Source organism: Lepisosteus oculatus, chromosome 29, assembly GCF_040954835.1.
Source record: "Lepisosteus oculatus isolate fLepOcu1 chromosome 29, fLepOcu1.hap2, whole genome shotgun sequence".
In the NCBI taxonomy this organism is placed as follows: domain Eukaryota; kingdom Metazoa; phylum Chordata; class Actinopteri; order Semionotiformes; family Lepisosteidae; genus Lepisosteus; species Lepisosteus oculatus.
In genome coordinates, this window is record NC_090724.1 from 1,911,614 (window position 1) to 1,938,630 (window position 27,017).

At 47.6% G+C, this 27,017-nt stretch overlaps 2 protein-coding genes and 1 long non-coding RNA gene across 5 annotated transcripts in view; 1 reads left to right on the forward strand and 2 right to left on the reverse strand.

Moving 5' to 3' along the window:
- mllt1a (MLLT1 super elongation complex subunit a) overlaps positions 1-8,221 on the reverse strand; it is a 32,982-nt gene extending 24,761 nt beyond the window's left edge. Inside the window, exon 1 of the mRNA XM_006639782.3 lies at positions 8,109-8,221. Within this exon, the coding sequence (XP_006639845.1) occupies positions 8,109-8,120 (12 nt within the window). The 5' untranslated portion in view covers positions 8,121-8,221. The remainder of the gene's footprint in view (positions 1-8,108) is intronic.
- Positions 8,222-8,277: 56 nt separating this feature from the next.
- LOC107079675 (uncharacterized) lies at positions 8,278-18,415 on the forward strand. The gene is made up of 5 exons (XR_001480609.2): positions 8,278-8,521; positions 15,827-16,006; positions 16,649-16,898; positions 17,939-18,004; positions 18,329-18,415. It is a non-coding gene; the product is annotated as an uncharacterized lncRNA (long non-coding RNA).
- Positions 13,289-26,926, reverse strand: acer1 (alkaline ceramidase 1). Of its 3 annotated transcripts, XM_069186161.1 has the most exons (8): positions 24,122-24,315; positions 22,365-22,538; positions 21,290-21,439; positions 19,188-19,302; positions 18,343-18,481; positions 16,717-16,854; positions 15,824-15,961; positions 13,289-15,384 (listed from the first exon to the last, which is right to left on the reverse strand). In XM_069186161.1, the coding sequence occupies exons 3-8, from the start codon at positions 21,380-21,382 to the stop codon at positions 15,207-15,209; spliced, it is 801 nt and encodes a 266-aa protein (XP_069042262.1). In that variant the 5' UTR covers positions 21,383-21,439; positions 22,365-22,538; positions 24,122-24,315; the 3' UTR covers positions 13,289-15,206. The 3 variants fall into 3 exon arrangements, with proteins under 3 accessions (XP_069042262.1, XP_069042261.1, XP_006639977.1); XM_069186160.1 differs by lacking the exons at positions 22,365-22,538; positions 24,122-24,315 and adding an exon at positions 25,741-26,926; XM_006639914.3 differs by lacking the exon at positions 22,365-22,538 and having other exon boundaries at positions 24,122-24,314.
- Between the last annotated feature and the right edge of the window lie 91 nt (positions 26,927-27,017).

Genomic DNA, 27,017 nt, shown 5'->3' on the forward strand with positions numbered 1-27,017 from the left:
AAGACGTTGGTATTTTAAATTGAGAGTTTTCTGCATTTTCTTGTAGAAAATCTCCAGACTCATCTGCAGCGAGATATGAGTAACTACCTTTTTACTAAGTTGTTTGATATTGGGGTTTGCAATACCCAACCCATTGGTCTAGGTTTTTATTTCTAATTGGTGTTCAGAAGGTTCGAGTGTTTGTTTTTCAGGTTGCATGTCACAATGGGAAAATAAAGGTGAACTAAATTCTGATTAAGTCTTGCTTTCAGGCTGGTCAGCCACAGAATGTGTTACTTTGAAAAGGGTGTGTGGAATTACTATAGGCACCAAATGAGCAACTGGCTCTCGTCAGTATAGGTCAGCAAATCACAGCAAGGACACCACAACTATTTATGCATCTATTTTATACCCACTTCACCTAATCCTGGGGAGCCAGAGCCTATCCCGGCAAGCAAAGGGCGCAAGGTGGGATACACCCTGGACAGGAAGCCAGTCCGTCACAAGGACGTCACAGCCATTAAAGTAAATCGTGACAGAAGACAACCATTATTGTGTCCTGACCCTTTTGGGACACTGCGTGAATTCAGCTGCCAGGGGCTTACTGGGTCAAGCAATCCAGCATTTTCCTTGGAAAACTGAGAAACTCGCCATCAGCATCGAAACGCTGCCACACACCTGATCATAGGGTTCTTCCAGGAACTGAACTTTTTAACAGCATACTGGTCACTACAGAGGTGCTGAAGCCCTACTTCTGCATTTTCAAGTAAAGACAGATAAAACAGTGAACAGTGAAGATTATCTGGGGCACGCAGGGCAAATGACAAGGATGAGGGAACTGCGCCTCTCAGCAAGCACTTTCACAGATGAAAAGGCTTTTCTCCGAAATGATCAGAGTCTGGTACCTTCAGCAAAAGAAGAATCATGCGGAATTTCAGAAGCAGTTCCAAGAAGGTGGGTGGCATTCTCAAGAAAACTGCCAGGCCAGCTAAAAAGAGAAAAAAGCTTAAAGAGAAGCCTGTGGGCGCTGTCGAGTGACTGAAGTCTGAAGCACTCCTTCCAGTCACCCACTGCCAGGCTGCGAGTGTGTGAGTGTGCGTCATGTTCTCAGACTTCAAGACTCCAGCGTTATCTCCCTCCTCGATCAAGTGCAAGACCTGCCTGGTGCTACTGAAAACGGCAGATGTAGACAAAAAAAAAAACCAACATCTTTAAGCTGAAATACGACGAGAGTGGGACGGAGCCACACCAGTGCTGCCGATGTTATCAGCGGAAGCCCTTCGGCCCAGCCTGACACGAGTCTGAGCCTAGATCAAGGAGGGGCCTGATGGCAGTGCTGTGGGAATGAGCGAGCGCCCCATCTCGAGTCAGGGACATATCTCCCCCCTACTTTACTGATCACTGATATCCCAGCCACTGCGCTGACCCAAGCACGGGGAAAAGCTCCTGGAAATACTGCAGTGTCCCACCCTACCAGCAGGGAGTGATGGCGGCATCAGACACCTTGCGCTTTGAATACCTTCAGAACTATGAAGCTGAACGGGCTGACGGAGCTCAATGTGATCAGCCGCGAGCCCTCCAGCTGAGCTCCATGGTCAACGGACCGGGCCTGGCCTTGTGGTCACCTCACTAGCCGGCAGCGACCAGGATCCCCCAGGTGAACCTGGCCGACAGCCGACGGGGCCAGGGTGAGCCGGCTGGGGGCTCGCTCAGCTCGCTGCAAAACACAGCGCCCCCCGCAGGATCCCCATGTGGCTCCCGATCCCGATCGGCACTGAAGCTCAACCAGCGACCTGTCAAAGAAAGGCTGGGGGAGCCTCACCTACACACCCGCGTTCTCTCCCGCACGAGGGGGGCGGGGATTGTGGCCCTCACGCCAAGACGTGAAAGAACAATTGGCGATTCGATCTCTGTCAGGTTGTTAAAAAAAACAAATACACGTTCGGGTGGGTCCTGCAATGCTCCTGAAGCCTTAACGCAAAGGTGAAAGTGACCTGAAAGTGCTCTGCCTGGAATCCTGTCCCTGTGCAGGTCGGCCTCGTGCTCTCGTGCTCACCGGACAGCGGGACACTTTCTCCAGATCGCTCCTTTACACCACCGGCCACTTGAACTTCCCCTCGGGGCATCAGAGCAGAGCAGAGCAGAGCGCGCTCGTGACTCAACAGGACTTGGATCTCACCCAGCCGGCCTGGCACAGTCCGTGCAGCAGCAGAAGAGCAGGACGTGTCTGTACCTCTCCCTGACACACCACACCTAGAGCACAACACTGTGGCCTCTTTCACTCAAACTGGGCATTTTTAACCCCAGATATTAATCTTCTCATAAAACGTTTTAAGGATTTTCTGCAGTAATCCAGAGCCGCGCAAACCTACATCTTCTACCGGACGCTTGTTTTAAGTGTTTTCTACAAACACAGGAATTTCAATGCATTTTCTCTGTAGTCAAGTGACACCCCAAGGCTCCTGGACAAACTGCTGAGCAAAGTAAACAGGGATCAGTATTTTCTCACTGTGATGTCTACTCCACATCTATCAATGCAAATGTCATTAAAATAAGGCCACAAACGTGACATACCAAGCCCTTGGTCCTGGCTTGCACACAGCAGTCTTAAGCTTCTAAACACAAAGCTGCTCCATCTGTCAGAGAACAGGTCCTTTTCTGACATCGAAGAACTACTCCCAGCGGCACAGTGGCACAGTTGCAGCCACACGGCACTGGGGCGCTGCATTCAGTTCCTGCAGGCAATCTGTGTGGAGCTGGCATGTTCTCCCCATGGCTGGGTGAGTTTCCTCTGGGTGCTCCAGTCCCTTCCCATGATCCAAAGACATGCTGGTAGGGTAACGGGCTTCTGGGAAAACTAGCCCTAGTGTGAGCGTGTTTATGTCTCTGCCTGTCTGCCCTGGGACGGATTGGCTATCCTGGGCAGGGAGTACCCTGCCTTGCACCCGCTGCTTGCTGGGATAGGCTCCGGCTGAAAAACGCTCCGACACGACACCGAGCTGGGGACCCTCTCATCCTCGCCAGGTCGCCCCCCCCTGCCATGTGCCCCAGGCATGGAGACATGAGGCGAAAGCCATGCCTGATCAGGTCACGACAGCTACAGCTACTCCACTGCGGCGCTGGGCAAACGGTGCCAACAACACAAAACAAAAAATAACGATTTCTGAATTTTTCCACAGTGCAAGTGTGCCGACACAGCCCGGCTGAGCAGAGTGGGGGGTTAGACAGGGTCCCAGGGGCGAGCCGGCACAGTACAGAAGCTTTAACTGACAAACCACAACACAGGGCCAGCTGCAGCAAAGCCATGCCATCGTCTCCCCTGGAGGGGCTCGGTAATTAGCAGGGGGGCTTTTATTTCCGAAAGATACAACGCAACAGCGACTGGAGAGGTGCCATCGCGCTGTTTAGCGGGACAAAGTGGGATCTCCTCGGAAGCAGGAATCCTAGGAAAGGACAGCGCAGGAACACAAAGCTCGGAAAGATCTCACCCACTACAGCAGGGGTTCCCTGTTAGGGGTCCTGCGCCCCCCTCTAGCAACACATGGTAGCCCCACACCCCCCAGCAGACACTACTCATGGCTGTCAGTTTTGACTGTGCTTTTAGGACGCTAACATTAAAAAAATCTCATGTTGAATACGAATTAGAAAGCAACATTTCCTCCAGACGCAACAGCAGCCAAGACTTCAACAATTTCACGGCTAAAAACGAACAAACATCTCAATACACAAAAAGAAATATTTTAACTGTTTAACCGTGGTAAATGCGACGTCTTGAGTAGATGATATAATGGCACGAGCGACAGCGCGATCAGCACACCTGAAAGAGCGGACACAGACCCGGCAGAAACTTCAACCCCGTGCTGTCGGGCGAGGGTCCGCAGCTTTGTTACGTCTGGAGTTTTAGCGGTTGTAATAGGTGGTTATACCTGCTTAGAACAGGTGCCCAAGATGTCGATGAAACAGAAAACCTTGCTGACCAAGGAGTATCGACAGCAGGCTGGCACGGCACGCGTGTGTCCTCTCTCCTCATCGGTCAGTTGACGTCACCGTTGGAGGATATCGGGGGGGGGGGGGGGGGTGTTCTGTTAAACTTTTACATTACTCTCACCCCCTCCCCAGGAGAGAGGGAAAACACCAGTCAGCATTTCCCTTCCCCCCCCCCACTTTAATTCTCAATCCCTGCTCCCTTTTTGTGTCCAGAATGGGAGTTCTGCCATATTATGCAACAGGAGACCCTCCCTGAACTTGGAGATCCACTTGCTCACTTCTCCAGCACCCTGGGGAACATACTTATCAGACCAATGTACTGTTCTTGCATCAGGACCTCAAAGAGGACGCCACCGGACCTATCACGTGAATGAAAGGTGCAGCTTTTCCTTGCACCACCCCGTGACAAAGATCGCCGTCATCTGTCGTGAGAACAATAACTCTGGTCACTATTTCCAGCAGCTATCGCCGTGCCTAACACAGCAGCTCTCGGACGGTCATCTAGTTTCAGGGCTGCACGGGACCCCCCACAAGAGTTGTGGGAGTGTGGAACAAGATACCCAGCCATGATGTTGAAGCCGATACCCTGGTCGCTTTTCAAGAAGTGGCTGGATGAGATCCTGGGATTAATTAACTACCGACTACCAAACGGCCCCCTCTCGCTCTTAACCTCTCTTGTTCTCACAAACGCATCTGCAAGCGATTCCGATTCTCCACGGCAACCTCCCCGACCCCAACCTCCAGGCCAAGGCTGGGGAGACCGTGAGCCGCGGAGCTCGGCTGGGTCACCGGGGCGGCAGGTGGGGGACCCGTGACTACTGGGCTTCTTCACCCCGATGAGCAGGGACAGACAGCGAGCGCGCCCCTGCACCCCAGCCCGCAGAGGACCTGATGGGCCAGCCGGGCCCGACAGGAGCTGGGGTTAGTCCAGCGGGTGCCAACCCTGGGACCGAGCAGCGGAGGAAATGGGACATTTGGGTTTAAAAGGAAACTGGATGTCAGGCAAGGGACAGAGTTGGGGATCAGGCTGGAAAGCAGTGGAATGATTCAGAGATGGGGAGGGAATGATTAAAAAGATGAAACCATTTCAAACCCAGCTGCAAGACAACTGGCCCCCAGATCTGCGCACATGGCAGGAGGAATCTTATGAAATGCCCATGCAAGCAGAGGATCGCACAGCAGTCACAGCTTTCTCCAGCTCCTGTTAGACTGCGGTGTTGGCAACACCTCCATGGAGCCAAGCACCAACCAGCCTCTCCTGGTTCGAAACCCACTGCTGAAGGCTTAAGCAAAAAGACACTGGCCGAATTCACGGGGCAGGGGGGAAACGGGGACGGACGCACGTTTGGCGGTGCATAGTTCAAGCGAGACTTACTCACTGAATCAAAGCTCAAAAAAAAGACCCAAAACAGGGCACGGTTTCTTCTTCTTTCATCATCGCCATTTTCAGGCTTCAAAACAGATCGATCAAAGAGGTGATCATATGTCTACTAGATCCTTCGGCACATCCGTTTTTTTCCAAAAAAGCTCGGCGACAGACCTCGGCTCATGACTGTCGACCCTTCAGTTCCCTCACGTGATTTACTGGATGTGGGTCTGACCACAGTCTGGCCAACTGGAGGACTGCAAGACTGCAGGCAGAGCCGCCTCCCAGCAGAGCACAGGCTTCAAAGGGACTCAAAGGGAAGATTAAGGTCATAACAGGTGGCACTGCTAGAAAGCGCCACACCGAGAGAGAGAGAGCACTCAAAACTACCCGGGAGGTTAAAGGAAAGGGCAGGGAGAAAGCTAAAGCATGAGAAAAGCATAAATCCCTTCATTAAAGACCATCTCCCTCCAAATGACCCTATCACACTGGGGGTCAAATCGAGTTCAGTCTCCCCAAACCTTTTGAGTTTCAAGCAAGTTTGCAACCCCCTGAAGAAAACTGCCCTGCAGTGTAGCCAGCATAATCCATCCTAGCCGTCTGGCTCTGCTAAAGGCAGTGGAAGCGAATGGGTCCATTCTAATCGACCGCATTCCTCCGAGCTACAGACACCAACTCCATCTTCTGCCAGACGTGTGCTTTGAAAACCTAACGAATCCGCAAAGCCTTCACTGCATAATGATACAGCGGTTTCAAAAACAAAGAGAGAAAGATCATCTTAATCATAACTGGACCGTAAAAAGTTGCGCGTCCTCAGTGTTTCTAAGTGAAAGGGAGAAGAAATATCAACCTTTCAAAGGCTATTCCTCAAATAAAGAAACGCTCAGCTTTTATTCCATCCCAGGGAACCAATAACCTGGGATAAAAAAAAGAACTGAATCAAGTCTAAGTAGTTATTTTCAGTCCCATTTCTGGGCGAATGAACGCAGACAGACAACCAGAGGAATACCGCGCATCAGCTATTTTTGGCAACATATCAAAACCACCGAAAAGAACGTTTTTGTGCACGACGTGTGCGCAGAAGATGTCTGAAAGAGTTAAGAGTGATTTGTGCAAAGGGCCCCGACTAGACCAGAAAGTCGCTTAAAACAATCCCAACGTTTGCAAAGTTATGACACTTTGTTTTCTCCTGCCCTGGTCGCAAAATAAAGAGGGCAGCGGTGAGAGGCTTCCCCGCGGGTAGTTATTAACTGCGCCACGGCCGGCTGGCGACTGGCCGGACCGAGAGAGGCGGCAGGACCCCCCTGACCTCTGGCCGGAGCGCACCGAGGATGCGCGGCCTTCCCCCGGCGACACCACCAAGTGAGCTCCCGGAACAGATCCCAAAGCAAAGTCCCGGGCTGGTGCTCCTATCAAATCTTCTCCCCGGGAGCTGGCGGGGTGGCGCTCGGGCGCTTTTCCACAACAGAACTTTGGACCTCGGCGTCAAAAGAGAGGAAAGAAATAACCAGACGCGTTGCCCCACCACCACCTCCGTTTTGTCACCTCGATGTCTGAATTCACACTCTCGCGTCAGGAGACGTTTGGTCCCAAACCCGAGAGGAGAAGTTTCCCCTCTCTCTCTCTTTCTCCCGGTTCTCTGCTACGCGTCCCGCACCGGCGGAGCAGGACCCGGGGGGGTCCCGGTGGAGGTCCGGTTTCGGAAGCCGGGCAGCCAAACACACAGACACACACACACACGTCTGTACCTCGGTGAGACACTCCAGACAAGAGCTCCCCGGGTACGTGCATCTCTCCTTCCTCGGGACGGGCACCAAACAGTGACTCGACACCAGGCCAGCGCGTAACCCTCAGCTGTCATGATGTGACCCGGAGTGGCGGCGGGGACCGGGGAGCAAGACCGGGCGCTTTCCCGACCCGCGTCGCTGCCGCTGGTTTGCTTTTTTTTCCTTTATTGTTCCTATTTAGGATTTTGTCTCCAGCCGCGATGTGAAGCTCAAGTGTTGCAAAATTAATCTGAGGTTGAGGTTGGTTTTTTTTTTGTGGGGGGGGGGGGCGGGAGTGACTTGTCATGAAGAGAACAAGGCGCTGCGCCCTGAGCGAATACCTCCCAGGAATGAAGCCAAAGGAGCCAAATTCCTGGTTTGGGCTCCGTTCGGCCTGGAGCACGGCGGGGGAAGGGGGTGCAGTCAAACTTTGCAGACTTGAGAAAAACCCCGTTTCGCTCGCGAACCACGAGACTATCCACCCCCCCCCCACACACACACACACACCACACACGCACACCACAAAAAGAAGGACGAGGAGATCCTGCAGACCGTGTGGAGCAGCTACAACACTCCGCAATCAATGCTATTGCAGTCGGTATCCCGTCGCAATATAGCGCCGGAGCGACCCCCCTCCTCCTCCTCCTCTCCTCTCTCTCCTCACTCCCTCTCTCCTCTCCGGATTCCCAACTCGCCGAGCGCACAAGAAGGGGCCCGAGAGGTGAAAGAGAAAATCCCGCTTCGGTTTCTCAGACCCGGGGCCCCCGTCGGAGATCGGCTGAGCCCGGGATCACCCACCGGCTTCCGCGCAGTGATCGACCCCGGATCAATGGCACGGCGCTCACTGGTTGTCGCAGATCCGACTTTCCGAGGCCTGACCGTCAGAGCGCAAAACAGACCCTTATTGTGCGGGTGACTCTGTGCCCGTTTTGGTTTTCCTCCGATCGCGACACCCTCTCGTCGTTAACTGCAGGCTCAGGACAAACCGAGCGACAGGAAACTCGTATTACCTGATTTTCCATGGTCTCCGGCCTCGGCGATTGTTCTATTTATTTACAAGAGCTTTAGTGAGGCAGATCGCGGCTCCTCATTGTGTGTCAATTTCACCCCCGAAAACCGGAAGCCAGACAGGCCCCCCTCTCCTCCCAGGCGCTGGGCAGCGGTCCAAGACAGAAGGGTCTCACAGCCAATGGCATGCGGAGGAGGGCGGGGCTTTGGTGTCAAAGGGGGCCAATCGAAGAGCGGGAGGGGCTGGATTTCCCTTGGAACACCGACAGCCGTGTCAACCAATGACCGTTCGACAAAACCACATCCTTCCCACCAATCACGAACCGGCAGAGGTGGGCCTGAAGTTGCCATGGTTACTGAGGATGCGACGGAGTGTTCTCTCGGAAAGCAAACAGGAAGGGAATTTGTCCTCCGTGTAAGTAATTCCGTCGCTTCTTTAAAAAAAAAAACAGTTTGATTTAGCTAATAAAGTATAAAAATGGTGACGTACTGAACCCTCAAACCCCATACTGTTCAATGTTTCTTCACACGTGTTTGCCTATACAGTTTACGTACACATTATTTCGGAACATGTGGTGTGGGTTTTGCAGTTCCACACTGCGATGTTAATGAATAGCGGAATAAGCGGCAGTTTGAAAAAAATCCAAATAAGCACAAACGTCATCTTTTTTCTTTAGTCTAACCTTCATATTTTTTAGTCCTGGGTCCTTCTTAGCCACGGAGCTGCCATCGCCAGTCCCGCAGCTGACGAAACCAAGTCCGTAGGAAACTGCAATCTAGCCAGTTTTTATAGATGTCTGATGCACTGCTCAAAAGACATTTAAATCCTTTCTTTAACAACATAGTTAGGTCAAACAGATTATTAACAAATAGATTAGCTTGGGCTAAAATGAATGAAAAAAGATTTCTTTGCACAAGGGCTGGGTTGGAATACCTTTAATTTATTTCAGAGCAAACAGGGGTTTTGAGATTTGAGAGGGTAAAGCTCAGATCATCAAACTCACGTCCAGAGGTCATCTAAACAGGAATCCCGTCCGGGTCTCCCCAGATGGAGAGCATCTGCTTCCCTTAACCACGGCTGGAGCGCGTATGAACACAGTATTGCGACCTCTGTCCGATTTGCATCATCAATCCGGGGGTAAATTTACAGAATTTTGAGTCGGCAAGTAGTTTGGATCTGTGATCGCCGAGCCCAGCTCATGAGAGCTGTTAAAAATGAAACTCTCTGTCTGAATTGTGTCAAAGGCTAATGACTGTTGAATTAACACTAGCTTGCAAAAAGAGTAAGAAACTGTCTTGAATCAGGTTATTGACATAAAGCTTTGCTCTCGGTAATATGACAGAACTAGGCAGGGTCAGCCAAGCTTAGCTCTCCCCCAGGTGTCAATGGCATCATGCTATCCACAGATAAGAGTAGAGCAGAGCACCTGGGCATGACCTGTACAGGTTTCTCCGTGGGGCTACTGCTGGAAGGAGGCTGAATTGGGGACCAAAACAAATACAGGAATCAGAATTTTAAAAACAGCAAAAAGTCCTCACGCCAACTTTAACTGAACTGAGTCCCACAAGGACTGCTTTCAGAAGAGCACAATGTGAAGATTATTTCAGTGCTAAATACGCAATCCTCTTACTGCCTCCAGTGTGTTATTATAAACAGAGACACACAATTGCAGCCTTTCAGAGATCAGTCTGTGCACAATAGGACAGGAGACGGGGGACGTATCGAGTTTTGATAAGGGATTTGTGAGGTGCGGCGGATGTCTTTTGATGTTTGATTAGAGGGGCAGTGTTTTGATGGGGTGCCAGCGTGCCTTGGTTCTCACAAGCTGCGTAAGCCTTTGTATTCTCACAAAGCTGCTGTCATGTTTCCAGTCTACTGTTATAATAAGAACCTTGCAACTCCTGCGTTGTTGTGAATAAGAGGGACAGCAACAAGCCACCCCCCTGTCAGAGCCTTCAGCACTGGGACACGGCCGCTGCATCTTGAGAAAGAGTCGGCATGGTCACCTGGTGACAGCAGTGCATAAAGTAGCTTAACTTGAGGGATTCATGAGCACACAGCAGTTTCATCTCATTAAAAATGCATGCACGTCCATATACTGTGTTTATGGAACATGGATGTGTGAATAGTATCTGTTTCTTAAATCAATTGGCTTGTTTATATTCAACCACCTCTTTAAAAAATAAAGAAGTGTTATGTGTTATTTTGGAGTATTGCTTGTTCATAATAGTATTTTTTTTTCTTTTTAGATGTTTTTGTATTTTATGCTCTCGGGCAAAACCGTCAGGGGAAAGAAAGTGGATTTCTATGCTGGGGGATTCAGGATCAATGCTGATGCACACTTTGCAGAAGCACAAATAAAACTAAAACCTGTTTGGAGGCATGGTAGCACAGTGGGTGGCACTGCTGCCTCACAGAGCTGGGCCCTGGGTTCATTTCCTGGGTGTGCTGTCTGTGTGGAGTTTGCATGTTCTCCCCGTGTTCATATGGGTTTCCTCCCACAGTCCAAAGACATGCTGGTGGGTTTACTGACTTGTGGGAAAATTGGCGCTGGTGTGAGTGTCTGTGTGTGCGTGTGCCCTGTGATGGACTGGTGTCTTGTCCAGGGTGTAGCCTGCCTTGCAGCTGTTGCTTGCTGAGATAGGCTCCAGCTCCCCCTTTGCACTAGATGAAGCCTGTTAGAACATGGATGGATTTACTGTTAATCCTTTCTGAGAGTTGACAGCCTCACAGTGAGGAACAAAACTGGATTCTGGACTCTGGACTGGATGGTCTTGGGTTCGAGTCCCAGATGGGTCACTGCTGTTACACCTTGAGAAAGGTACTTCAGATTTGCATTCAGAACGGTCTTTTCGACTGATTGATCTGGTTAAATAAGGGATTAAAATAACAAAAGGGCTGCCTGCCAGTGTGCACAACTGAAAAATGAACAGCTTTTAAATTGTGAAACGTATCGTGCTGATTTGGATGCTTGTCAAACACAAACCTGATGATCAGTCTAAGGGCAAGGTAGAGCACAGGGCTCAGGAGGGGTTACAGAGGTCTCAAACGAGAGACGGCAATTTTGCACCTCCAGCTCAGTGACTAGGAGCTCACTGACCTGAGGAACTCATCCTGCTGTCTCTTGAAAGTGGCCAGGGTACCAGCTTCGACAGCATGGCTGGATAACTTGTTCCATACTCCCACCACCTATTGTGTAAAAAAAGTGCCTCCTGTCTTGATTGGAGAACCTTGAAAGAAACCAGGGCACTGGCTTCGTCAGCAGGGCTGGGCAGCTTGTTCCCGAATCCAGCCATACTGAGCTGAAAATTGTGCCACATGTTTTCAGCTGTGATTTGTGTACTGGCCCTGGTAGGTGAGGTTACCAGCTGAAATGAGGCAGGAGAGCACAGGTGTGTAGTACTCATGAGTATTGAATACTGATTTGTATTCCAGCTGAGCATCCAGTTTCTTGACTGAACGGGTTTTCACCTTAATTATTCAAGATTAGCCTCTGACGGAAGGATTTAAACTTTCCAGGACAACTTTTCATCCAGCACCTACTTGTTACTTGAGGATGCAGTACCTGAGGGGACGCTAGATGGCACTAGAGATTTCTGTTAAAACAGCGGTGTGGGTCTAATCACAACAATCAATCATTTAGTATTCCCTATTGGTCAGGATGTAAACTGCAAAAGAGGGAATTTCAAAAATACCAATGTAAACTATACTCCTTCTCAGTACAGTATTTCTCAAGCAGTAGAAATGATAGAAAATTTGTTGATTACATAGACCAGTATTTACCCTAACCTACCCTGTTAGTGTTCAGGTATGTGGTTTCTCTGTTGGTCCGCCTACCAGTCAATCACGCTGTCTGTTAGCGCCTAGTTAAGGGGATTTTGCTTCACACACACCTGCTTGTCACACCTGTTGATCAGCCGGTTTGAGGCCGAGATGGACTGGTTTGAGACTGAATTACAAGTCTTCATTCATTCACTGAGACCGGCAGCATCACTAGCTGAAACTTCACTCATGTGATGTGTGAAACCACCCAGGGAAAATGAAAACCCTGTGCAGCAGCCAATCAGAATTTAGACCCAGCCTGTGTCGCACAGACTGACGTGTTAGTTTACAATGGCTTTTCTTTAGCCTGCAGAAATCTCTCATCAATCACTGGTCTTATAATTTAAAACTGTTGAATGGGATTGAAAGTTTGACTTACTCTGTGTCCCAAAACCATATCGGCAAGATTCTTGAACAGAGTGATGCAACTGATCAGTGCTCCAGTCTTTGATTATCTTTGTACCAGTATAATACTGCAAGTCATTTTAAATTGCTCAGGATCTAAAATAAAACTTCAATTTTTAAACATTTTAAAATTAGCTTTGTAAATTATTTTCTCATGTTTGAAAACAGATGCCATGCCTTTCACCCGTATGAAAGTTAAGAGGGTAGTTTCTAATGCTAAGCACTGTGGAAAGGAATGCAAACACACCTACATTTTAAATACCAAGGCTTGGGAACGTAAGAACATAAGAATTATTACAAAAAAGAGGAGGCTGTTCAGCTTTGGCAACTTGGGTGGGTTGTTTGTTCCCACCTCCCACCATCCTTTGTGTAAAAAAAGTGCCCTTATCATCATTGCACTTTTGTGTAACTTCTACTTAAGCCCTTAGAAATTGATTAGACTCAGAGACCAAATCTCTTTTGTTTTCTAACATGTTAAATCATCTAGAATATTATAAAGGAGTTCTTTAAAATCATAGGCTACATTGCTTAATTTACATTTTACACATTTTTTCTGAACAGCATCTTATTTTCTTCCACATTCTATACATTAACAATTCTCCTTTCGTAGTCTAGAAATCTCATTACAATCCGTAGGCCCTTCTTCCATTACTGTCCTTTATCCATTGTAATACTGCACACATATATTAGCATCCATTGCAATATTATTTTCACATTCTCTTATGAGTTTTCTAATGTCAGCCGACTGCATGGAATTGGGGAAAAAAGAAAGTCACTGGACTTCGTTACGTCAGATTAGAGGCCAAACAAATCTCTCCACCCAACAGAGATCCCCAACAGAGCCATTTCCACGCTTGGCATGGATTAAAATGACAAATGACAAAAGGCTTAAAAAGGGGGGCTTTTCGTCGGTTTCATCCCAGATATAATCCATGTAGCTTCAGAGGAAACGGATAACAAAAAAACATTTATTAAAAATTATTTTCTGAGTAAGTCACATGAGGTTGAGGTCTATCCCTACATTCAAAAGTAGGAGTAAAGTAGTGCAATTTGTTTTTCATATGGGTCAACAGTGTATTTCAGCAACAAAACACTCTTCATGTGATCAAGTGTCTGCAGATTCGGCAATACAGTAGTTTGTTTGCAGCAGTATGTAAACAGTTCATGCACCAATGTAAGAGGCAATTGTCCAAGCCAGGACACCAGTGCACACGAACACTGAGCATTAGTTCCGTCGATCCTGGATAAAGGTGAACTTAATTAGTCTTTTAATATTTCCAAGGCACCAAGGTAAATGGATACTTTGAGTGATCGAAATTGGGTTAAAGTAAAATTAGCTATCAACCCATTCCCACTAACAAGAAAGGGGTAACGGATTGATCTGTCAGTTATTTTTGAGCAGGTGCAACCCGTATGCATGCAAGGACCCTTATACTAACATTTGTATTCCTGTGTTTGTGTAGACTTGCAAGCATGCTCATTCCACCTTTAATTACTATTCCAGACTCCACGCATGGTGAAAATAGATCTGAAACAAATATGTTTGTTAATTGTACATAATATGCCATTTCGATTATATATATATAAAATCAGTGGTTGTCACTGATGTCTACTAACTGACAATGATGGCTCAGCTTTGGCCCAGTGCAGTTGCTTTAGCTAAGTAACAGACATCCTGCCATAAAAAACATGTAACTCATTTCATAACGTCTTGTTAAACACAAGGAGGTAAACCCACTTTAACAAACAGAGGCACTGAACGCTTTGTTAAAGCTCAAATCTAATGCATCTATACAGAGCAAAAACCAACAGAAACAAAAAACAATCATAAACCGTTTTCTGGGCAAATGTAAAGAAAATGAATCAGAGGGTAAAGAGGTATTCTACGTTTTCCAACTGGAACGGAGCAAATTTTCCAATCAATACTATAGAGATCTGTTCAATCAGCTGTGATGAAAGTTAATATGTTTGAGTTCAGAACAAGACTGGGCTATTGACCCTTTACTTATCATTCCCAGAATCAGGTGAAACCTGCCAATAAGAGATTCTTGTTGCAAGAAACAATGAGTCTTCATTCTATGACAGTCAGAATTCACTCATGGCTTATAACCTACAACATTGAAATACTTCCTTGATCTAAAAATTGTATGGACATTCAAGAAATGTGGTCAATGCAGGCTGCCAGCTATCTTTTTTTAAACAATTTTGTATTTTTGCCATCTTATACCTTTCCGATTTGCAATCAGCAATTGTTTCCTTATATCTCAGCTTCTCAGCTTCAATGAGCAGGAAGTCTAGAGGATCACAGTTACCAAGTTCCCTTTGGTGCCTACGAACCAGCCATGGCAACGGCTCACAAGTGCACCAGCACACCTAGACCGGACACAAAAAACACAGCAGCAACACAGCCACATTTATCCTCACACAGATGCACAATAAGGGCAGGAATGACCATGTGAAACTGCACAGCAGGAGTCTCCTCAGAGATCAGGTCTTTAGTGGTCCAGCCTCAAGAGCAGCCAAACATAAAGCACTCTCTTCATGAAATAGTTCTCCTGAGTGAGAAACGAGCGCAACAGGCAAGTGTTATAGGTCCTGTCACAGTCAGGCAGCTGGAGCTGAAGTTGCTTTGTGAAATATCCTCCTTGATTCAGCTTCCTGTCCGGTTTCTCGAAGTTAACTTACAGTTGGGAAGGCATGGACTTGTGCCCCTTGTACTGGTGATACAGTATCTACAGTGTAACCACTTAAACCCCTCCCCCCACCACCAGCCAACCACACACACCCCCACCCATGAACATGTCCATTTCACCCTAACACAGGTTCACGCACACCTCGCTCGCTCCCCGTCTGTCCCACAGAGCAGTCGCCCTCAGCACTCCTTCTGCGTTTTCGAGGAGCCCCTTATGGCAATGAAGGGCACCCCCAGGGACCAGTGGTCCTTGGGCCAGTACTGGATCTCGGGCAGGGCGTGGGGGATCTCGTGCAGGGCGTCGAAGTAGGCGATGAGAGTGCTGCCGTGCGCCGTGGCAACGACGATGAGTACGTGCCTGTGGACAGGGGACAGGGAGCGAAAGAGGGAAATGAACCCCCACACATGCTTAAGCACAGAACGGTTGTCTGTTGGCTGCTCGCTTACTCGGCTGCTTGCTCTCGCTCACCCTGTGACCCTGTACTGGATAGGTGGGTTAGAAAATATGTGGGTGGGTATATCCAAATAGGCAAAGATTACTACAGGTACATTGATGGGTTGGGGGATTTCAAATGTTGAAATCATCTATTGTGATCTTCTGGTTTGCACCCATTCAAGGAAATTGACATTTCTTCAACCACCCAGCTGTACAGCTTCCGCCTTTGTGCGGACACAGCGAACTGCCTAGAAACTACAGTTCAAGCTGAAAGAGCTACTGCTCTCGCCCATGTGACCGAGAGGGGCTGTTTTCCAGGGGTGCGTGTTCAAACAGCTCAGCAGCGATCTCGCTCTCTCACCAGATGCTGTGCAGGTAACAGAAGTTGATCCTCTTCCAGAAGTTACACAGGAAGCGGTCACTCAGCCAGCAGGCGATGGCCAGGGCCCACCAGAAGACAGAGACCCGTGCCAGCCTGTGAATCCTGGGATTGGTGCAACTGAGGGAGGCAAAGACAAAACAGCGCTCTGCTCACAGTCTGCATGTACGCACCTGTCACTAAGTCAGAGAGACAGAGTAGACTGCTGTCTGCTTGCATTCAAATGTCTGTGTTCTTAATTCTGGGCAGTAGTGTGGAATAGTGGTTTGGGTTCTGGACTCCTGACCAGGAGGTTGTGGGTTCAGATCACTTTTGTGACATCCTGCCGCAGTGCAGGACACCTTACACAGTTTGTATCTGTAAGTCACTTTGAATAAAAGTGTAATATATAGAAAGAATAATATTCTTGAGACCATTTGATTTAATTTGAGATTATTTCCTTGTATACTCTTCACCTTGGAGGGATTGAACACAACAAATTATATTGATAGGTAAATATGTATGCAAAATAGTACTCAGAAACAAAATTGGAAATTCAATACTTTTATATCATATCAATCTTTTGATCTTTTGAAATACAACTTTCATTACTACACAGCAAAAACTATAAATTTCACTTCATTGCCCCTTACATACTTATGCTTTGCACTGCATATAATGTTTGTTGTATCATGCAAAATTACAACAGAAGTAAGGATGATAAAGGATTACCTCCATCTCTTGAAATGATTAGGATTAAAAGAATCACAGCTAGTCTAGATCACTGCAGCCTGTCTTCAATGGGAATGTTTGTGTCGTCATGTCTAGGACATCACTAGATCCAAGACCCCACCCCGCAAGGAGACCCCTTCATCAGCCAGCAGCCCCAGTCCTACCTGCGGAGCTCCAGCCCCAGGCAGTAGAGGATGTGCAGGGCGATGCAGTTGAGGGCGTAGGCATTAACAGTGGGTTTGGCGAAGGAGGACAGGGTGCTAAAGACCGTCGTCAGGAACACCAAAACGGAAAACTCCACCCTGCAGCCACAGCGCAGGACAGAAATGGAGACACAGTATGCCAGGTCATTTTTATTCTATTGTTAGAGATGCATGTTGTCTGCGTGAAAAAGGTTTGGTCCCTACATCACGATATCGCTGCTCTGGAATCAGATCCCGAAAGGGCAACATAAAGGAGCGTCTTACACACACAGGCCAAAGTAATGGAATCGCTACGTTGTGAACAGAGGAGACTTCAAGTGCCTTTGATGCAAGCATTGGTAATCCTCAGAGGTTCAACCGAAAGGGTCAATTAGAGCCAAGAGTGGAATAAAGACTGAGGGCACCCTAAGAGTGTGCATTTAGAAGACTAAAAGCAGGAGACGTTTCTCCAGACAAGGGCTTGCAGGTGCCTGGAATACTGAAGACACTGCCAGTCTTCTGGGAGAAGCAAATTCCCCGCGATTCTTCATTATTGACTGGACGAGATCCTCCAAACCTACACACACTGACATTTATTTATCAGAAGGTCTATTTCTCAGACCACGATTTTAGTGCTTTACTGCTCTTTGTACAACTACAAACTACATACGTGTAACTGTATATGTAGTATAAGTAAATATATAGAATTGCCATATAAGTGTAAGGAATTATTATTATAACTAAAACTACTACTACTGAAAACCTTTATAAAGGTAGCATCTTACCAATGTCAGCAGCTTATGTATTGGGATTATTAAGCTCCAGTAAAGAACATTTGTCATTTTGACTGTTTTATTGTTTTGTTTCAAAGTTTAATTCAGTACAATCATTGATAGTGGGGCTCTGTCTTGTGATTGGTTCCACTGTCCTTCAGAGAGTCAGTATCTGTAATGCGCGAGATATAGAGCAGTACTTGGGATCCCTCCGATTTAATGGTTTTGAATTATGTGCCCTTGAACAAACTAATTGCTCAAAAGTACGCAATGACAACGAGTCCTGCACCCTAAAGACACCAACGATAGGTATTCTTCACAACTGAATGTTTCCAATGTGTTGGTGATCTGTGTGGGTTTGGTTTCTTCAATATGTAAGTAATATCCCTTTTTTAACTTTGTCCCCCTCTCTCTACTGTATTTTTAAATAGCCTCCTGCATGCTTAAAGAGGTAACACCAGAGGATAAGGTGGTCAAAGAGAAGCACAATGCCACAGGTATCACAATACCCTGATAGCAAGAACATCCTCCCCAGCTCAGGCCTCCAACACTGGTATCCAGTGCTCAAGTTTCCCCTAATATCTCCACCAATCTTCACCTTTAACTCCACCACTGCCTCCTCCCGTTACACACAAGCAAACTGAGACCACTTTGCTTTCGATTTCTGCACCCTGACTAAAACTCTTCTCAGACACCATTGCCATTGGACTATTAGGGGGTTTAATATTTTAACCCAAATATCATGCTGTATTTCTATAAACATCAGTGCAATGTTGGACAAGCTGAATATTAATGTTGAACACCTCATTTCTGCCCCCAAGTTACCAAGGCTCACCTGTTCTTGATGAAGGAGGGAAAGTGTTTCCGTGGGAACCAGAGGGCATAGCCAACGGCCAGCACCCAGAGAATGGAGATCTCATCCAGCATCTGGCCCACATAGCTGAGAGTCATGTGAAAGTAAATGGAGAAGATCCCTGGAGGAGAAGGACAGAGGTGACCACTGAGAGAGGGGGCTTCGGCAAACAGGACCCATATCACACCACTGGTAATATGACTGCATATCAGAATTAATTACAATAAAACAAATTGTCTTGCGGTGAACAATTTTATCCAAAGCTTGAACTATACAGAATCAATAATTGCTGGTTTACACTAGTAAGTTCAGTCAAAAACACAAGGACTTACAGTAAGTAACCTGGGCTATAGACAGTGATGCAATTGGGAACACTTCTCATGCTTTTTTCCTTAAGTAAGGGATCATCTGATCTCCAATAGGAAGCATCTATGCTTCTCTAATATTCTGATGTGAAGTGTCCAGGCAGGAGTGGAAACCTGATTCTTTGCCCGGGCCTTTGGTAATGCTCATACCAAATCTTGACCTAGTCACGGCAAAGCAGAGCTTATCCCAGAAGACGGGATGTTAGGGCAAGAGAGAAAAAGAACAGCCAGTCACTCCTAGCTGCCAATATTTTTGGGAGGTGGGAGGAAGCAGAAGCAGCTGGAGAAATCCCACCGGATCACGTGGAGAACAAACTCCGACGCCCGAAATCCAAGCCAGGGTCCTGCGGCTATGAGGCAGCAGCTCTCCCCAGCGCTGGCCACCGAGCTGCCCTGCTACGATCCGGACACTGAAAGGGTGCGAGCGCCGATCTCGGGGCCCGGGGCGGCGGCGCCTCTTACCCACGAAGATCATCATGAACCACACCAGGTGCACCGCCCGGCTCCTCTCCTTGGCGTAGGGGTGCAGCAGATACAGCATGAGTGGCGAGAAGAGGAAGAAGATGAAACTGCTCACCTGGAAACCCAAGAAACACAAAGACCGATCACTCCTCGCCCAGCCCAGCAGCCAGGCCTTTTGCCAAACACGACTGAGCCCCAGACCTCCCAGAAAATAGGTAACCTCGATCAGTGGATTAGTGTTGCTCTAGGTAGTACAAGGCCCAGTACAATATTGGTAGCCATCACCATGCAAAATAAAATTTAAGCATTCAGCCAAGATATTGAATTGGCTTTATTACTCTGCTCTCCTCCCCACTGATAGCTGGTGTGTGGTGAGCGTTCTGGCGCACTATGGCTGCCGTCGCATCATCCAGGTGGGGCTGCACATTGGTGGTGGAGGGGATCCCATTACCTGTAAAGCGCTATATAAGTGTAAGCAATTATTATAATTATATCACTCTTCCATTATTAATCCTTCCTAAATTTTAGGACCTTAAACCTCAGGCATATAATAAATGTCTAGGCCGATGTCCTTTGTAGACTGTTCTGTAAACTAACTCATTTATATCAATAGGGTCAATGGCACAATTAGAGTGCTGTTTAGAACAAACTTCTCAGTGGACTGGACTGGAATGGACACACGTTTAGTGGTGCTGCACTGTGGCACAAGCACTTGAAACACCACTCGCATTGCACGGCAGCCTGCCTGTGTAGGCCCTGAGGTTTTTGGCGTTTATTTTCAACTCCACCCTTCAAGCAGAAAATAAATTGTCTAACCGAGAAGCACGCTGGTTCAATTCAGCATTAATTTAAGAGCTCAGCTGCAATGAGTCCCAGAGAAGCCTCTATAAAAGCAAACAGTTCCGAGTTTTATTCCACCCTCCCATCTTTTAATAAATCAAGCTCCTCATATCTCTTTTCTAAGGCTTTTCATAGACCAACCCGTACGCTCAATTCCAACGTTCACTTTGAGACAATGGCTGACAGCGGAGCCAGCTCCAGCTCTTGTTGGCTTAGCCATTGACTGCTGTAGCAACCCGTAAGGCAAATATTAATGTCAACCCGTGCGGCGATCCCCTCTTTTGTTACTCCACATGCAAACATTCACACGCAAGTCAACTATCGGAGACAGATGAAGCTTGGCAACGGCCCAGTGTCAAGGCAAGGGCCTCGGAGCGCACTTGCACTCCCAGACCTCAACAACTTTCTAACCAGCTCTACTGAAGAGGTTAGCCGTCTCCTTCTGGCTGCTCACGGTCCAGTCTGACGGGCTGCTTCGGAATCAACAACAATGCACGGACCATAGATCACGTAGAAACTGGGAAGAGCTTTTAAAAATGATATCAGGAGGCACTTTGTTTACACGAAGGGTGGTGGGAGTCTGGAACGAGTTACCCAGTCAAAACCCATGTGCCGGCTTCTTTGAAGAAAAAGCTGGATGAGATTTTCAGCGACTTACTACCAAACAGGCTAGATGGGCTGAATGGCTCTCTTGTTTGTAATCTTTATTGACATCTGCTATCAACAGACCCACAGATACCATGAAAATGTTTCTCAATAGTAAGTCTACAACATACTGAAGAAGTTTCAGATGAGGCTGTGTCACGGTAATGTTAAACAGCTGTGCGTTTGCAACACTCCTTCTTCTCTCTGTGCCAGCAGGAAAGTAAAAGCAGCTGTATCTGTATTTGCATAATGCGCCCATGAATGGATGACTGAGTTGTTCAGTTACACTGACTGATACTTCACCTGTATAATGTACAGAAATAAATATTTGCACTCCACCTTACAGACGAAGTTTTACAAATATTGTTTGTTAACCAGTAGGTCTGAGAGAGTGGATGCTGGCTTCATGGCCACAGAGCAGTAGATATAAGTACTACGGATGGACCTGTTCAATACATGCAGGGGTGTCATTTACACATGACCGGGCGCTTATCACGATAAGCTGTAAAGAAGCGAGGGGAAACAGTGAGACCGGAGAGAGGGGAAAGCTCTGTGAAAGATGTGACAGGTGTAGGATAAAGCACAGGCGGAGCTCAAGCCACACGCTGCTGCATTACCGTGTTGTAGAACTCGGCCACCGTCTCCGAGTGCCTGTAGTTGTCCTCACACCAGTCCACCTCCGAGCTCTCGTAGGAGAAGACTCCCGCCATCCCGCAGATCCTGGGCGCGGTCCGTCCCGCTTTTGAGAAACGCTGCACAGGCCAGACCTGCAGGGCAGGAGCAGGGAAGGGTTAGCCGTGCCACCCCTATCAGGACGCCCCTGAGCACACAGAGAAGTGTGTTACTGCAAGCAGCAAGGTGGACCGTTTCCTGGAAGCCTGGCTGCAGGTGGGGCACGCACGCAGGGGGGGAACGGAAGGTCACCCCTGAACCTGGCCTGGTAGTCTTCAGAAGGTGGGAGGAAGCCGGAGCTCCCAGGACGGCCCCACACAAACTCAGGGGGAGAACGGGCAAAGTGAAGGACTGCAAGCACAGCCGGGACCCAGGAGCTAGACGGACAGCCGCAACAGTCAATGCGAATGAGTACAAACCTGGAAAGCACGTTAGTTTTCCCATAGTCAAGCAAGTGACTGACCCAGTTAACTCCCTTGTAGGACAAACCAGACGATCACATTCCAGGAGCACAGATGGCACCCCTATTCTATACCAGCGCACAACACTCCACGTCTTATATCAATACCTCTCCGGGCGTGCACGTAAAGGTATTTACATTTGAAATAATGAGCAGAAAAGTTTGTATATCGAGCTCTATTGTTTGTTGATTAAACAAAATACTGATCCCAAGTGATGCGATATCAGAAGAACGGCAGGAGCTCGGGTTAAAACCGCACAAATCGGTGTGTCCTGGCACACCAGCTGAGGACACTGTAGGCGTTTGGCAAAACACTGACGCAGGCCTTAAGACCACATGGCAGCACAATTACAATGACAGGACTTGAGAAAGGAAGTTCTCCTGTGGGGAGGTCCCCCCCGTGCCAGTGAGACAGCCGTGACTGGTCGGCACCCCCTCACTTTGCAATGCTCTCTTTTTCCACAGAGTGACGGATTTCATACCAGAAACGCACCACCTGTCTTCCACCTCTGTTCTCGTTCAGTTTGCTGGTATTGTTTCATACAAGCCCACACACCCACCCCCTGTCTGACCTCTTGATCCACTTCAGGGTCACGGGGGACCCGGAGCAGCAGGCAGGGTACACCCCGGACAGGACGTCTGTCCCATTGCAGGGTAGACAATTGCAGGCACGCGCACAGTCACACCAGGGCCAGTTTCCCAGAAGCCAAGTCACCTACCAGTCAGTCTTCGGACTGTGGGAGGAAACCAAAGCACCATGAGGAAACCCACGAGAACATGCAAACTCCACACAGACAGCACTCCAGGTCCAGAACTGAGCCTAGGAACCGGTCTCAACACCGTGAGGCAGCAATGCTGACCACAGTGCCACCGTGTCACTCCTCATTAAAGTCATCACTGGTCATTATGTTCTATATATCCCTAAGCAGACAGTTAAACAATCAACCTATCTAATTAACGAATATACTCTGGTGTTGAATATGCTGCTTGAGGTGGATACACGAAACATCTCAAATCGCAAAATCACCGTGTCCCAGCAGAGGATGAACACAAGAGCTTTCGAGCCACAGAAACAAACTGGGCGGTCAAGATACTCTAGATCAGAGAGCACTAGAAATATACCATATATAAATGGTATGTATCAGGGAATAATACCTTTACAGATCTCGGATCAGAAATCACGTCTGATTTACCCACTAAGCTACACTGAACCTGGAATCAGGGGTGTCTTCCTTAGGAATGCTGTATCCATGTGCGGTTTCAACGGCTGTTTTGATTCTCAATTTTGATTTTCCAGTTTTTTGGAAATGCAATCGTAATCCACTTACTCCTAGTCAAACTCTGGAATGATCATTCAGATGCAAGCTTCCATATCGATGCGGAACTCCAATTTTAGAATCGTAGCGAGAGAGATTTTATTACGCCGATGTTTCTGTCTTCATTGTATTTAAAATATTGATTTTAAATGATGGGCTGAGAAGCACGAGGTGCCGGTGTCGCGTCATAGGGACAACCATGAGAAACCTAGTAAAAATACGCTAAGTAGTTTACCGATCCTGATAAAACGGTAACTCATCCGTCATTGTAGTTATACGGATTTAAAGTAAAAGCAAACTTTCTCCAGAGTTTGTCAGTCAGGATGTTTAGGATAAAGGGTCACTATTTTTTATAAAGGAGATAATATTTTAACTTACGCGACTACTCATTCAACCCGATTTTTGGATTTTTAGATTGTCCTCACAAGGCTCATTATTTTTTTAACGGTAGCGTTCTCTTTGAAACCTGCACAGGTGAGCAGGATTCACGTTGCTTTTTGTGCGCTAAAGAGTCAAGGAAACTTGGTTGCCCCAACAGAAAACATGTCATACGAGCTGGGACCAACCTTTTCTACTGGAGATTTCTATGTTCATCTTCTGAAACACCATGACAACCAGAACACAAAGCAAAATTAAAATTAAAAAACACCTGATTGTCCTCCCTACCGTCTCAGTGAAATTGAGACACGCGTGTCCATTTGGATACACAGCAAAAAAAAAATAAAATACAGTAACCCGTTGGCTAGCATGCAGAACACAAATCACGTTACCAAAAAATCCCAGAGAGTCGACTTCTTGCATTGTGACTGGAATGCAGCCCTACTAAAAGGTGAAGGTTTCATTGACTGAAGTATGAAAGAAAAAACGCTGCACAAAACAAATGGTTTCTACCTGATTTAAAATGCATTCGTACCAGATTCAAATCGCCCATTAAAAAAAGACACATGAATAAAGGGATCACATTAGACACTAAGCAGTTCACGAGAGATCACGCTACTTACAGCTTGTCAGTACAACACAGGCAGGTGCTCGGGTGCAGAGGTGGTGTCGGTACTCAGCACTAGAAATGATCCCCAGCCAGGTCCTCAGGCTGAGGAACCGGCCCGCAGTGACATCACTCCGCGGCATGCAGGTGAACTGGCCCAGCCGCTCCGCCGCTGACTGGTTTCCCCAGGAATTCGGCGCTTGCGCGAGTCGGGTTGTGTCGTGTGTTTTTTTTTTTTGCAGAGATGCTAGCGCTGTCCGGGTCACGATATCGGTATCGTAACTTCAAGCTGGCATTTACAACTACAGTAGTTGTCGTTCACGTACTTGTATCGTAGTGTGTCCACCTGAGCTACCGAGCTTAAAAAGGGAACGCCTCTGTATTTATCTGCACATTTTAAAACTGGGAGAGTTTCTAGTCATTTCGCCTTGTTTTCGGTGTCTGTGTGGCCGGTAACACTGGGCTAGCTTAGGAAATAACTACTATTAACTGGGAATCCCCCCTTGATGTTTCCGCTAGTTTCACATAGAATGGTTTCTGCCGTCAAAAACATGGTGTTGACAGCACTGTTACACCAGCCCTGAAAACTGAAACTTTTGGGCGTTAGGTAAAATGATTAAAATCGCCAAGAAGGGGGTCTTTAAAGCTGGCACACGGCTCAAGTGATTCAAACGTTGTAGGGGCGGCTGTTTGTGCCGCCCGAGCCAGTGGGATGTTTCTGAATGTCTGGTATCCAAAACAATTCAAACTTAATTGGCCTGGTTTGGGCATTGACGGGCGTTTGAACGGATCGTGCCGGGGCGATGGCAACAGGACAGCTGCCAGGAAGGCGCATTTATGCTGCTTGTCCGTGCGCTTCGCCCTCAGTCAAATACGTGCCTACGATTCAGGGAGACCCCACCCCAGCACGGCACCGGACACACAGGGAACTACCCAGGCGCTACAGCTGATATAACCAATCCCCCCAACAGCAAAATGTCTGCGCGGCTTCAATCCACACGTCTCCTTTGCTTTCATCCAATGTGCCAGTCGGCCCACGCCAACATTGCTCTTATATCTCAGGCAAGAGATATAAGAGCATACGGACACTTACCACTAGATTCTTCAATAGCTTCTATCCACAAGCAGTGAGACTGGCGAACACATTTAGCCATCCCCCTCGGACCACACCTACACCATCACCATCTACCTCATTGTAATTTATTTATTGTACGTCTCCAGTCATTGTTTACACGTCTGTATTGTTTACATTCAAACTGTCTGCATGTTTACTTGCACATTGTCTATTGTTTGTACATTGTCTTGATGCACTGTTTGCACTTTGTTTTGTTTTTTACACTTGTTTTACAATCGAGAGACTTTCTGTAAGTAAGAATTCCATTGTACCAGTACCGGTTACATATGGCAATAAAGTTCAAGTTCAAGTTCACATTGTCGCCTGAGAGGAAGGAGTCACAGTCCCGAACCCTTTCTGAATATGTCTTCTCTACGAACAGCAGGGGCGAGTCAGTTAAAAGCTAACGAATCCCTGTACGTCTTCGGTTGAACCGTAATCTAGCTGCCTGGGAGGTTAACAATCTCGGAGAGATTCACGCTCACGCACGCACACACAAAAGTGTGGCGAGGGTTACTGACCTGACAGGTATGACCCAACATCTCGAGAAACCGGTGGATCCAGTTCGGCGACAAAGCCCTTGAACAATAGCGGCTTGGAGCACCTGTGCCGGTCTGGGGAGCGCTGGACAGCAACAGGCTGAGCAAACCTGTGTCACAGCATGCCAGCGGGGCGGATGAGCAAACCGACACAGCAAGCGGTCATGACACAAGCGCAGGGATTCCTCATTCCACCCGATCATCAAACTAAGACACTCAATTAAACTACTGAAGGTTTTCACGGACCCCCCATTCCCCTTTAGAGTTTAATTACTTACGTCGAATTTATAACGCAGAAGGACCTAGATTTATTCCAAAAATAAAGTACAACTACAGAGACAGCTCGTCAAGGTTTATGGTTCAATTAAGACCGGATGCCAGGGCCAGAACCGACCTGTTTCGTCCCCCCCAACAATTAGCAGGAAAAAATAATCGCGGCCGAAGTCACAGCTGACTCATTAAAGGATCGAGCGGCTATCACACCGAGCGAGCAAGAGCGAATCACTCCTGCCGCTCCTCCAGTCCAGCACGGGTGACAGCTTACCCCGAAATCATCCGTTTCTAGACCCTGCATAACTGAACTGAGATCAGTCAGGCCGGTGACTTGTTCAATAATTAAGACGTCTGCCCGCCTCACGGAAAACAAGAGAATTAAACGAGAATTTGAGTTCCTAGCCTTGGAGAAAAACCTTCCCAGCATTAGGGATACAGACTCCAGCCCCAGCTGGCTTCACACCCCGAACAGCTGCAGTTTTCAGTCGGCTTTAACTGCTCTTGCAATCTAAACTTACGCTTTTCATATCCGTACCGTGAATATCACCTTGCTTAACGGTTAAGATCACAGATCACTCGGCTGGAAGTGCATGTTTTAAACTTACGGGGCACTTTCTTTATCGTATTAAAGAAAATCGTTTAGTTAGAAGCGGCGTCAATTAAAGAACGACCAAATCCAATTTTGATCAATTTGGTCCAAATTTAGGTGCGACTTCACCTATCAGGCGCGCTAAATCAGGATCTCCATTTAAAAAAGAGCGAGTTCATAGAAAAGCCAAGAAAACGCAACTATCCTTGTTACCATTTCTCTTTATGAGTTCCGTGACTTCAGGAAATCAGTTTACTCAAATTTGAATGCATGCGGAAGTATTGACATCTATTCATACCGATTTGGGAATTCTTAATTCGAGTTCGCCATTTCGGAATGTTGCTTAGTATAAAAACACCTTAAATCAAAACCAGATGAACTGGTCACATTTCGAGTC

What these genes read in the sequence shown, in the direction of transcription:
- acer1 (XM_069186160.1), bottom strand. Translation starts at nt 25,761, where the DNA reads ATGTTGGGTCATACCTGTCAG. An exon ending in TGTTGGGTCATACCTGTCAG is followed by an intron (nt 21,440 to 25,740) that starts GTCAGTAACCCT and finishes CCTGCCCTGCAG; the next exon opens with GTCTGGCCTGTGCAGCGTTT. An exon ending in TGGCCGAGTTCTACAACACG is followed by an intron (nt 19,303 to 21,289) that starts GTAATGCAGCAG and finishes TTGGGTTTCCAG; the next exon opens with GTGAGCAGTTTCATCTTCTT.